This window comes from Phalangium opilio, unplaced genomic scaffold (assembly GCF_054372755.1).
Source record: "Phalangium opilio isolate 3A_F unplaced genomic scaffold, DU_Popi_V2 ptg000041l_1, whole genome shotgun sequence".
Lineage (NCBI taxonomy): Eukaryota > Metazoa > Arthropoda > Arachnida > Opiliones > Phalangiidae > Phalangium > Phalangium opilio.
Window position 1 is genome coordinate 6,446,571 of NW_028324165.1, and position 13,695 is coordinate 6,460,265.

Sequence of the window (13,695 nt, forward strand, 5' to 3'; positions counted from 1 at the left end):
GCGAAATTCCCCTATTTACTTCTGCTTGTACCTAGCCTAAAATCTCTCTTCTACGTTAAGTGGGTCCGAAATAAAATTCGGTGTAATTGCTTATCTTCAGTTAGGGTAAAACTACTTTACAAAACTTCAGTTAGCATATAACCGCTAACTCTAATACAGGCACGGTTTCCCATTGTTAGTTTAAGGCTCGTTTTTTATCTCGGACTTTAATGAAACATAATAATACATTCAACCGTCAGATAAAAGAAACATTAATTTATCTCTACTCTGACATAATTCTCGAAACGATTTATATAGTTGCGTAATATCAGTTAATTCCTATAATTAAACCTAAACATACTTAGGTTACTTAATCTATAACAATAGCTATCCAAAAAAAATTGTATAACAGAACCAATTACCGCAAATTACCCGTAAAGTCCTATATATACAATTCTCTCCACGAAACCTTACACACAAGTTACATTGTAACCTCGTAATGAAAACCTCAATTGTAATATCCACTCTGGCCATGTGCCTTTTGGTCTGTAGTCTAGGGAGTTCTTCAGAGGCAAAAAGTACCACTCCGAACCCTTTCGCTGCAATGACCGCTACCCCACCTTCGGACGACGAATCAACTACCACAGAGGCGGCTAGTACCACCACGACCTCAAAAGGAATGACGTATCAATCCAGAGGAGGATCGCAATCGATGGGTCAGAAATCTCAAAGACGAAATTGAATATTTAAAAGTTTTAATATGTTTGTAAAGCAAGCGTATTTGTTAAACAATGAATGAATAAATATAATGTAATATCATTTATGTCGTTTGCTATATTATTTTGGGCACGAATACGTAGATTTCTTGTACTTTGAATCTTTAAAAGACCATTTTCTGGGGTTTTCTGTATGAATAGAGCTATCCCAGTTGTGACGTCAGCGCCTAGGTTAAAACGTCACGGGCTTAGCTTTGGCAGTGAGTGGATATGTTTGGTACCGCTTTGGTTCTATGGGAAAATAGCATGGGTGACGTCACACTCAGGCTTCTGAGATAGCTCTATTAAAGGGGATGAAGTGTAGAGAGCGTCACTCCTGACGTCATGCATAATGCATTTTAACCACGTAGCTAGCGACCTATGAGCGTTGAAAATGAATGTAAACGTGTTCTCTTTGCGTCGTGTTAACAAATAGACCAATATAGACTTACCGAGAGCTAGTTCAAGAACGACAAGCGAGAATTGACCACACTCGGTTTTGCAGTCCATCTTCCTACTTAGTCCGAACCAAGCCTTGACAGCGGCTTTACGGGATTCGCTTTACGAGAATCTATGACCTACGTCACTTCATGACAAGCTCTCAGTAACCAATGACTAGCTCTCAGAAACCAGTGACAAACTTACTGAACATATCTTATGAACTTATGGTATGATTTCGAAGGCTTCTTAAAGATTTGAAGTAGAAGGAATCTATGTATTCCTGTTTGGGGTTGATAGTGCAATTTACAGAATTGAGTGAGGGACTAGCAACATTTAACAAGGGCAAAAATTATTTTGCAATATCGTATATCGTGTGATTTAGATTGACATCTATTTCGCTAGATGGTATTATTATAAACGACATGTAGTACAGAAGGAGTAATAGAGTCATATTGTTAAAGAATTTTAATCGGTAAATTAATGATAGCATAAGTGGATCTACATATGATGATACATTAGAGAAAAATCTTGAAATAATACTTCTCATCAAAGTCATTGCAACATAGCTTTAGCCTTTTCCGGTTTCCCATCATTATCAATCTGTTTCTCAATATTTTCCATCATTTTTTTCACCTGTTGATCAACACTTCCAATGGTAGCTTCATTAACTTCCATTTTGGCGCTTACTCCGGAAGAACCGACAACTCCTTCCACACCCTGCACTTCCTGTCCAACGGAAGCCACACTTTGTTGATTTCGACTCGGGTTATTAACCCTAGCAACCGAGCTTCCAATCCTTCTAGGTGGTACTTGTCCGTAATACTGTTGTCTTTGTTGATTCCTTACGTCTGAAGTGGTTAGAGTCGGCCGAGGCCTAGGGGAACCAAATAGCAAAGGTCCTGAGTTGGCTGCGGGTGCCGTGTTGACAGTGTAAGGTCCACCAGCAATCCCAGCAGCTGGGGTCATGGGTGCACCACCCATTTTCTTGGCCATTAAACCCGCAAGCGTTGCTTGGATTTGAGCTTTGAATTGATTCAAACCGTTGGTTATTTTTTGCGTAAATTGCGCGAATTTTGTCTTGATGTCCGGTTTGGCTCCAGCTTGCGGTGCTGGACCAGCGGCCGGGTTAGGTTGTTGCGCGTAACTTGGACGCGTCAGAGCGCAAGTTAAAGTTAAAATAAGAAAAAGGCTTAAGGAGGATGCCATGATGACCGACTACTGATTTTGATGAGTAATTTATCAGGAATGAGGAATTTAAAGAGTCTTTACGGTGTTAAATACTTTTATATATCCCCCTAATAACCTGGTTTAAAAAAGAACCATTGTTGAATACGCTCATAATATATTATTAAGTTTTGAAGAGGGTTAAATTGAAGTTATAAAAATTAATTCTTGAAACTATTTGGGATTGAATTAAGTATAACCAAAAATAAATAGGATAAAAGTGAGGGACTCTAGGGAGAGAAAGCCTTCCGCAGCGTGTGTTATGATATTTACGAAGCAAATTCTCGTTTTCTCTCTGGCGCTTTTGGCCGACCAATCAGCGCTCTCCTTTATGACGTTATCTTTCTGCAAAATAGTTCAGCGTTCGAGGATCTCTGGGATGCTCTCCATGGTCGGCAGGCAAGGTATGAAGATACGAAAACGACTCGTTATCTTCTAATTCAGTAATCCATTGGTAAAAAGAGTACTGGAAGCCCGAATAGTTTCCTGAATCTTCGCGTTTAGAGTCTTGAAATTGATCCTTCAAAACGTGAAATTGTTCCCACATAGCCTTTAAAATAGGATCCAGTTTTTCATTTTTAACTATATATTGAATTATATCATTCCTTTTTCCAGATCTGTCTGTTGTGAAGAACGTGTCGTTTTCATACTTGTCAATAATTGACGAAACGCTTAACCCTTGGCCTTGTATGGACATTTTATTGTTTTTCTAAACTACCCTAACACAAAACTTAAAAAACCGTCTCCCGACTCCCGTCCCGGGCTTAAGAGGCTAGCGGGCGGCTAGCTTACGACTTTACGCCGCGTGAACTATATTTACACTGCGCATTCGTATCCGTTACATGCAATTTGGTCGGGGCTTGTCGCTCGGTGCCAGTATTCATACGCGAGTCCCCCAGAATACCGCGGGGGGCAGGAAATATATTTCTCCGTGGCTCAGAGGCAACGAGAATAACACGTCGCCTACGTTTTCTATAGTCCTTCACTTTCTATCCTATTTATTTTTGGTATAACCAAAAAGTCGTCAACTTTAGTAATACAATTTAGACCCCCAAATATTGACGTCACGTCACGTGGCCTTTCTCCCTCACGGTAGTTCACTATTGACGTCAACATGGTCATCACCACATTACAGTTTCATGCCCCTTAGACATCTTAATGATAAATACTCCGCGTTTCAACTCTACATTTTTATGGTAAAGGCTTTATAAATTTATATTTTTTCCCGAAAGTGTTTCGATAACTTCATTTGAATCTACATCTGAACCCCTTTCCATTGTAAATTAAATAAAGTCCTAGATATTAATTCAAAAAAAATTTTAATATTATAAAAACGTCCCATCTTTCAAGGTATTTTTATCATAAACACTCTTGATTTCATCGGACCAAGAAGTGGTACACGCCCTAATGGTTTAACAATGGAAGGATCGCGCTTATTGTATTTATCATAAAAGATTTTAAACGCCTAATTCATTTCTAATAGAAATGATAAAACTTCCGCCTAGAACTAGATTATACCAAAACTAATCAGCATAAATATAAAAGATATATTATACCATGAAGCTAACCACCACTTTCTATCCCAAAAACGTCCCTGGTACGTCGTAACGCCTATTATCAAATTAGAACTTTAAAATTTTTATTTCACCAGTAATTATTGTGAAAGGGCTATTTTTTTTGTCTGAATAGATGAAATGAGTTTTATGACACCAAAAGATAATTTAATTTAGTTTCTGGCTGGTCAAGGGGATTATACTATTTTAGGATATTAATTAAGTTTAACTGGAGTTTTTTTTCGAGGTTATCACAGATTTTAAGATTCAATTTCACCGACAATTTCCCGTAATTACCCATAATATCCCCGATTATTTCCCATATTATCCCCCGATTATTTCCCATATTATCCCCCGATTATTTCCTGTATTGTCCCCCGATTATTTCCCATATTGTCCCCGATTATTTCCCATATTATCCCCCGATTTTTTCCCATGTTATCCCCCGATTATTTCCCATGTTATCCCCCGATTATTTCCCATATTATCCCCCGATTATTTCCCATATTATCCCTCGATTATTTCCCATATTGTCCCCCGATTATTTCCCATATTGTCCCCCGATTATTTTCCATATTGTCCCCCGATTATTTCCCATATTGTCCCCCGATTATTTCCCATATTGTCCCCCGATTATTTCCCATAATATCCCCTGACCATTTCCCATAATATCCTCTGACCATTTCCCATAATATCCTCTGACCATTTCCCATAATATCCTCTGACCATTTCCCATAATATCCTCTGACCATTTCCCATAATATCCTCTGACCATTTCCCATAATATCCTCTGACCATTTCCCATAATATCCTCTGACCATTTCCCATAATATCCTCTGACCATTTCCCATAATATCCTCTGACCATTTCCCATAATATCCTCTGACCATTTCCCATAATATCCTCTGACCATTTCCCATAATATCCCCTGACCATTTCCCATAAAATCCCCTGACCATTTCCCATAATATCCCCTGACAATTTCCCATAATATCCCCTGACAATTTCCCATAATATCCCCTGACAATTTTCCTTAATTTTCTCTAACAAAACTTGTCAACGTCAACAATTTATTTTTAGGAATATTACTTAAATAATTGTTGTTTCAAAACATATTTTTAATAACCTACAACTTTGGAATTTCCATAATCCAAGAAACTTTCCTAACTGAGTAAAATTCACTTACATTTCCCTGACTTTTTTGGCCCTTTTTTAAATTCCCTGACTATTGAAAACCGTGGTTTAACTTCGATCAATTGAGGTAAATGATACAATTAGATCAGAAGAAATTAAGATAATAAGATTAATTACCCAATATTCGATCAAATCTACATAAATGTTACCTAAGCCTAAGAAAAATTCCAAAAACCAATCAGTGAAATGCTTAGACAACCAAGGTTTCTCCTTCAAACAACGACAGAATAGAGGCACGATTTGTGCAAATATTATGTTCCTTTTTTTTCAAGTGATTAACCTTATTCTTAATTGATTTCCAAAAGTATTTTCTAGTCCAACTTTTCGTGAGAATAAATTATTATAAGCGAAACTCGCGTTCGTTCAACAATTAATAAGCTATTAATAATAGCTTGGCCAATCTAAAGAAAAAACCGTCTATATACTCAGGTGATATACTTCATATCAGAATGATAATTCAATGTATACGAAAGTCAATTATCCACTCAATTATGGTAATAGTTAATATCTTTAACGATACTGAAATTTCAACCTGAACTATGATTATAGGAATTCATTCAATATTCTAAAGAATATTTGATTTCCGGAATTTTAAGCTAGTTTTCGTGCCAGGTTTCAATTAAGTTTCCGTTTTTTCAGTCGATTAAGATTTTCGTATTTTCTACAGTTATTTTAACATTATTATTAAAATATTGCAAGCTAAATGTTTTTAAAGGAAAAGTTTATCATAGAAATGTTTCTTTATTATCGAAAGAGCATATAAAATAATGAATTTTTCAAATTGGAACTATGTATCCATCAACAATATTAAAGAAGATACGAGTAATTAAGTTATAATACAAGGCCCTACGCATGAAGCCTCTCTGTAGAGGAGATTATGACGTCATCATGTATGAAGACCGTAATTGGTCATCCTTTACGAAAACTTAATTTCTTCCATCTTCTTTAATGTTCCAGATAAATACATGGTTCAAATTTGAAATATTAAATATTTTATATGGTCTTTTCAGCAAAAAATCATTTATTTTAGCTTGGCCCTATCCAAAGCTGCCTCTCAAGTCAAAGGTAACCAAAACACCTTAAGTTATAGCAAAAGTTCATATATAAAACCAAAAAGTATACTTCACTGAAGTTCACTTACTCCGTGTACATATGCGAAACCCCCCTTAAACCTCAGAATAGTGTCGCCCCCTCTGCGAATGATTACCTTCACAACCGTAGCACAGGGAACGCTGGTGAATGGGCTTCTAAAGTTGGAGCAAAGAATTAATGTTTGGAATGGTTTGTTACTTCAACTAAAGCTCTTCCCTAATTGGTTGGATCGTGTAGAGTTTGAGAGGATGGCCGTTTGCCTCTTACAGACCATTTCGATGTAACTAAGAGGGAAAGACACGAGGGTAAAACTTCGACTTCCATCTCGCTTTTTGACGTCTGCGCTGTAGTCATTTTGTAACATGAGAGCACGCAGACGACAATGTATCAACCCCTTGTATGTCCCAATACTGAGGGTTGCCTACCCTCTATTTTACATGGAATCTACAGTGAACGCAGCATACTTTTTGTTTTTCTGTGAGCTTTTGGTTATAGCTGGGATAGATTTAATTTTAGAAGTAGGAATGGAGAATGGTTAGTATTTACTTCAGTGCGCCTCATAGTCCAGTATAGAGCCCCTCCCTCCAAAAGTTACATTCTTGGCTCACTTAAACTTCGTTTTGATGACGTCGCTGACGGGGACGGCGAAAAATTCCTTTTTACCTCTGACACTATGACCCGCCTCTTCTTTCATACCCCTCCGTACTTCGACGCGCGCCCAGATTACTCTGTTCCCCATTCCTACTTCTAAAATTAAATCTATCCCTGGTTATAGTATCCGCATTTTTACATAAAATATTCCGAACTTTCCTTTACTTGTTCAACAGTCACGGAAATCCTGAATAAATTCAACTATACACTGATCTTTAATAACTATTATCGTCAAGGATTATTTAACCAACGATATGGGTGTATATTTATATAAGACACAAAAGAATTTCACAAAGAACAATAAACGTAGAAAAAAAATTGCATTAAAATACCCCTTACGATTGATTAAGCCATTCCCAGTTCGACCACCGAGCTGGGAACGTCTAAGATAAAAAGAGCCCGACGCACAAACCCCAGTACACTTTAAAACATGAAGACCTTAGGATGGCTTTGTCTAATCTTCGTGGTGTTTTTGATCATCGCCACGATTGTGGAATGCCAGGAGGAAGGTGGCGGTGAAGGTGGAGGTGGAGGTGGACCACCTGCGGAAGGTGGAGGCGGCAAGAAAGAAGAAGGTGGTGGAGGTGGAGGTGAAGGCGGCAAGAAAGAGGAAGGTGGAGGCGGCAAGAAAAAGGGTGGTGGCGGCAAGAAGGGCGGTAAGAAAAAAGGAGAGAAAAAGAAAGGCAAGAAAAAGAAGGGTGGTGGCAAGAAGGGCGGAGGAGGCGGCAAGAAAGGAGGAGGCGGAAAGAAAGAAGAAGGCAAGAAAGAAGAAGGTGGCGGAGAAAAGGCACCTGCACCTGCACCTGAAAGCGGAGGTGGAGAAGGGTCACCCCCAGCGGAACGTTAATTTAACTTGTTCTTGTTTTCGAAAACAATACCTGTACGGGTTTGTAGATTTTTTTGTAAGAATATTTAAATTAAAAATTGATCTATGAAGAATTTGCGTCTTAAATTTATCAAGGAGAAAATAAGTAAGATGGAGCGGCAATGAAAGTCTCCCAGTGTATCTCGCGAACGCCCATGTCCTTCGGTAGGCGATAGACCATTTCGATGTAACCAGGAATAAACCCCTCCATTTATTCCTGATGTAACTAAGAGGGAAAACCGCGGGGGGTAAAACTCTGCCTTCCATCTCGCTTTTTGGCGCCTCTGCTGTAGTCTTTATGTATCATGAGAGTGCATACGCAGAGACGGATGGCACTGTATCAACCCCTTGTACGTCCCGATACTGAGGGTTGCCTACACAAATATTTTACATCGAAAAGGTCTATTGTTAAGTGCGGTCGCGTAGCGCCATCGCATTTGTATGAAATTAGCTTCTTATTTTTAAGCCATACAAGCAAATCTTTACGATTCCGTACCTTACGACCCTACCTAAACGCCACTGAGGATGCTGGAAGGACTTCGTAGCCGTTCCGTAGATGGCGGTACAGACTGTAACGTCATAGGTACGGGGATTACCACTCCATCCCTCTCTCCTTTAAGAATTTATATATTAGGAAAATAAATTCCTATATTCTTAGGAACTCCTGGACAATTTTAAACAATAATGGCATTGCTGAATAATAAAAACCGATATAATTAAGCATTTTCCCACTTAATTTCTGAAAAGGTTAACATGAATATGAAATACTGTATGAAACAAAGGAGTTTCAAACTTCTTCCTAAAATTTCCAATTATGGACATCTAATATATTAACAATTTAAACATTTTTTCACGGGCCAACGAATTGGTTTCCATGGAACAATGTCCTTTCAATTTTATGAAAACAAATCGTCAAGCCCCCATAGCTCGTCGTTTAAATCATTTTTTGTCATATCACATTGAATTTAATTAAAAGTATACAGGGTGTTTCTGATAAGTCATAGCTTAAGGGGAATGTTCTTTGGGAAATCAATTTTAAATCGAAAATGTTCTATCGCCATTTTGCCACAAGGGACACTGTTTTCGAGTTATGATTTAGATTTGATGGGTGTTTTAGGGATGAGCCCTTAATTAAATTAGAAATCATTGTCTTAATCAGTTTCTTAATTAAATTTAAGGGGTCATCCGTAAAATATTCTTAACTATCTTAACTCGAAATCGTTTTCCCAAAGAACATCCCCCTTAACTTATGCCACCAGACTTATCAGAAACACCCTGTATATATGGTTTATAATATCGCGATCCTTCGATGCACGACAGACTTAAAATTAAATCAATTGAAATATTGTAACGCTATGCCTTTCGTAACAAGGGGTTATCCCGTTCATAAATCCGGATACAGCCTTTAAAACTTGGGAAGTGAATCACATCCTAATAATTTGAATATTATTAACTTTCGATTTTATTAGAAACTAATTTGCATATACCAGGTCCTTTAACTGTTGTAACCTCGGCCTTACGTGTAAAAAAAAACTCCACCGATTCGTAATCGGATATTAGCAAACAATTTCCGAAATAATTATTTTTGTTTTAATTAATTGCAATTAAGAAATAGTCAACATCCTATTAACTAAGGGTATAAATACCCGATTGGTATTATGGTGAGGTATCATTCAACAGTTTCTAGTTTTATTATAAGTTAGATTGGAAACTTGAGCGGTGAAAATATGAAAATGCATCAAGTTTTAGCAGTTGTTTTGCTAGCGGTTGCTGTAGTTAGTGCCCAAAAAGTTAGGAGCGATTTGTCAGGTGTGAATGCTTTGGCAATTGAAGCTACCAACACGTTCTGTGGTAAGTTTTAATTTTAGCAATTATTGTCAATTATTTATTTCCCTGAGTTTTCCATGTTTTCCCCATCATCCTTGGTATACCCCTGGTATTTATCCAAAAGTAGTCAGTTTTCTTTGAATTTTATAGACTATCTAATATAACTTTAAAACTTACTGTTAAAATCTCACCCAGATTTGAAAACCAGTGATGAAATTAAAACCACTCGATGGAATCAATGCTTCCTTAACAAAGTCCCTGACTATTTTATAATGCTTATGGAGAGCTGCAGTAACAGTTTAAATTTGAAATTGAATTCAACCGAATTTTTGACTCAAATATGTAACACCCCTGTCGTTCGAAATCAAGTATGAAACTATAAAAAATTATTAGTAAAAAGATCATTTAGATTAGAAAAAAAACTAATAATTATTGATAATAATTTTTCAGTATGCTGGCTGCATTTATAATACGATAGTAAGTTGTAAACATTAGTTATTTCGGTGATATAACATAAGTTTATAAGATATGTTCCATAAGTATGACCAGAAGGGAATAAGAGAGAAGGGACACACTTCATATCTCCGTAATGCTTTACACTCGTAACAACAGTCTTACTAACCTCAAATCAACTACCCTTCACTGATTGGCTATCTAACTTCTGTCTTAGCTGTGACGTCACATAAGAAGGTGACGTCGTCGGTTGACGAATAAAAAGTAGTTTTGTTTACAACTTTACATTGAAGGAGATAAAAATGGCCGAATTTCATGTTGATAAACGAAATCAAGCTGTGCAATTAATTTAGATACACGGGAAATTGAGAATTACAAAATCAGATAATTTGAAGGTAATAAATAGATGAAAACTAATTATTCTGAATTAATATTAAAAAATACAAATTAGTTTTAGTAAAATACATACTTGAGGTTATAATTACACAAGAACGAAACATCGACAGTCCTAAGCCTTTGGAGAATGAAAATCTAGCAGACAAATAGGCCGATTGATACCGCGGAGAACTTAAAGAACTATTTTTGCAGTAAATTGGTTAAAAGCTGTGTACTTGCGCAAAGTTTTCGCGGTTTTCTTGAGGTTGGTCGGACTCTCGTTACCAAAGCAGAATCTAATGTCTCCCTTCTCTCTTATTCCCTTCTGGTATGACACTTCCTGTACTTCGTAATGCTAGAGACTTACTGAGAGCTAGTTCGAGAACGACAAGCGAGAATTGACTACACTCGGTTTCGCAGTCCATCTTCCCATTTAGCCTTTGACAGCCCCTCACCAGGCGTCGCTTTACCTCGAATCTATGACCTACGCCACTTCATGACAAGCTCTCAGTAACCAGTGACAAACTTATGGAAATTACCTTATGTATTTATGGTTTTAATAAACAGTCGCAAATATGGTACTAAGTGAATTTTTTTCCCAACACAGTTAGCCCCACCAACTGACGACTTTATGACAAAGATCGCCAATGTGGGTCCCAATGACATCCCCGACTTCAAGAGAACCAAACGAGGCATTTTTGATTGGTTAACTGGAGGAAGTACTAACCAAGCCGGAGCCGGTACCAGCGGTTTCGGTCAACAAGGATCGGGAATTGGACAGAACAGGAATCAAGGAAGTTATGGTAGTGGATTCGGATTTAGTCAAAATGGAGGTGGTCAAAACAACAACGCGGCTGATAGCCCCAACTTTGCTCGTGCCTTTAAGAAGAGATGGGCCACCTCAGCTAACTACAATATGCCCAATTTCAATTCAATTGCCAGATCTGGAGTTCAAGTGCCACAGGATTCGGTCATCGTTAAGTTTGCCCTTCAAGCGTTGCAGGTAAGATCTTCCTCTATTCATTAGATTGTTTTCTAAGATATTAGCTCTAAGTAATTAGATAGGATCAACTAAATTAAAGTTTAATCAAACTTCATCAAATTAAATCAGTCTGTTTAGAAATACGATCCAAACTTTAGTAAAATATGATAATAGATTTGATAATTTCACAATTTTGTCCCCAATATCGCCCTAAAATAGTATTTATAATAGATTGGTTCAATTATCCTTAAACGTTCATAATCGATCAATTACCCAAAAAAAATATAATCGATCAGTTATCCAGTACTTTAGGATAATCGATCAACGAAAGTCTGAATAATCGATCAGTTATGCACAACTTTACCATAATAGATCAACGAAAATCTGAATAATCGATCAGTTATGCACAACTTTACGATAATAGATCAACTAAAATCTGAATAATCGATCAGTTATCCACTACTTTACGATAATCGATCAGTAATCCACAACTTTACGATAATCGATCAGTAATCCACAACTTTACGATAATCGATCAACTAAAGTCTGAATAACCGATCAATTATTCACAACTTTACGATAATCGATCAACGAAAGTCTGAATAATCGATCAGTTATCCACAACTTTACGATAATCGATCAACGAAAGTCTGAATAATCGATCCTTAATCCTAAAGTTTTGACCTAAAATTATATGATCTTCCCAATTTATAACGTATATCAACTTTCAGAAAACTAAAAATATACCAAATATCTACCATATATATTATCTAATTTCCTATCTTTTGTTACAGAACTGCCAGAAGCAATACCCATCTTAAACAGTTAATACACCATAAATTCCAATCAATATCGAGTTCTTAACTTATTATAAATAATTTATTAAAAATTTGTAACCTAAATTAAATAAAAATAAAAAGTATGGTACATCAATTCATTATATTTCTTGCCTTGTCATTGAACGGAATTCCCAAACGCAAAATGATATTAAAACCATTGTTTCACGTTTTAAGAATAAGTGAAAGTATAAAATTCATCCAATCATGCGAAACCTTCCGTGCATTCTTATTTTGGGTCACTAAGGTGTATGGATTCCCTAAACTTATATAAAGAAATGAATTCTAACTTCTACGTCTAAAAACTATCCTAAAAGTTTGGTATAAACATCTTGCGTTTCGCGTTTTCGCGCTTATACTAACAATGGTACCTAAACTGTTATTAAACATCCTATTCGTGGCTAGTATGGCCCTAATGGTACAATCTCAGTTATTCAATATTAGTAATCGACGAATATATCGTATTTTTGAACCACTGTGTGGTAAGTTATTTATTATATCTCGGCAGGGATAGATTTAATTTTATAAGTTGGAATGGGGTCAAAGTCCCGGACCCCCTTCCTCGGGGCATGAAAGAAGAGGCGGGTCATAGCGACAGAGGTAAAAAGGAATTACGTATTTTTCGCAGTCCCCGTCAGCAACGTCATCAAAACTTAGTTTAAGTGAGCCAATAAGATCATTTAACTTTTCGTTACGTGTTGGAGGGAGGGGCTCTATACTGGGCTATGAGTCGGACTGAAGTAAATACTAACCATTCTCCATTCCTGCTTCTAAAATTACATCTATCACTGATCTCGGTATATAGACAGTTCCATTAACTACTTTAAGAAAAATCAACACACAGGCGGGAACCTTAGGTTATTTCCCCTGGCGCCAAGAGGCACCACTAGACGGAGCCCAAGTGATGTGGACTCGCGAGGCTAGTCGACATGCTGCCTCTAGCGGTGCTTCTTGGCGCAAGGGATATAACCCAAGAAGGCTGTATACAATAATTTGCTTGATTTTCAGATACGAGAGTTAACAATAGCGTAAGGGAGGCAAGAATGCAGTGTTTGTACCAAAATACGCCCGAAGAGGTAAGAATTTCTTCACTGTTATCTTATATTTTTCAGAAAGTTCTCAGTTTGTTTTGATGTTTGTTCCTAAAGCAATAGACAAATTACTCTACTACAAACAGAGAAACCAGCATACAGGGGCGAGGCCCCCATTGCCCATTAGGGTATCCCCTACCTCTTGCCAATTGAAGCTCCGCCAGGAGCATGCGAGTTGGTTAGTCTCCCGCGTGTTATGAACTCGGGCTCCATCAGCTCCATCTGGAGTTGCTTCTTGGCAAGAGGGAGAATACCCCAATGGGCAATGGCGGCCCTCACTCCTATATGTTGGTTTCTCTGTTTGTAATAAACGAATTTGTCTATTCGTTCATTTCCGAATTTGGTCAAACTGTGTGCTGGGGAAGGTTTTTGAAGTG

The 13,695-nt window shown here is 37.3% G+C and overlaps 1 protein-coding gene across 1 annotated transcript; it reads left to right on the plus strand.

The window, feature by feature from the left end:
- The first annotated feature begins 9,821 nt into the window (after positions 1-9,821).
- Positions 9,822-12,275, plus strand: LOC149679603 (uncharacterized). The gene is made up of 4 exons (XM_089835740.1): positions 9,822-9,949; positions 10,032-10,058; positions 11,017-11,412; positions 12,186-12,275. The coding sequence occupies exons 1-4, from the start codon at positions 9,854-9,856 to the stop codon at positions 12,210-12,212; spliced, it is 546 nt and encodes a 181-aa protein (XP_089691866.1). The 5' UTR covers positions 9,822-9,853; the 3' UTR covers positions 12,213-12,275.
- Positions 12,276-13,695: the final 1,420 nt, after the last annotated feature.

Coding starts and splice junctions, on each gene's coding strand:
- LOC149679603 (XM_089835740.1), top strand. CDS start 9,854: ATGCTTATGGAGAGCTGCAGTAACAGTTTAAATTTGAAATTGAATTCA. Junction 9,950..10,031: donor CCCCTGTCGTTCGAAATCAA/GTATGAAACTAT, acceptor ATAATTTTTCAG/TATGCTGGCTGCATTTATAA. Junction 11,413..12,185: donor TTGCCCTTCAAGCGTTGCAG/GTAAGATCTTCC, acceptor CTTTTGTTACAG/AACTGCCAGAAGCAATACCC.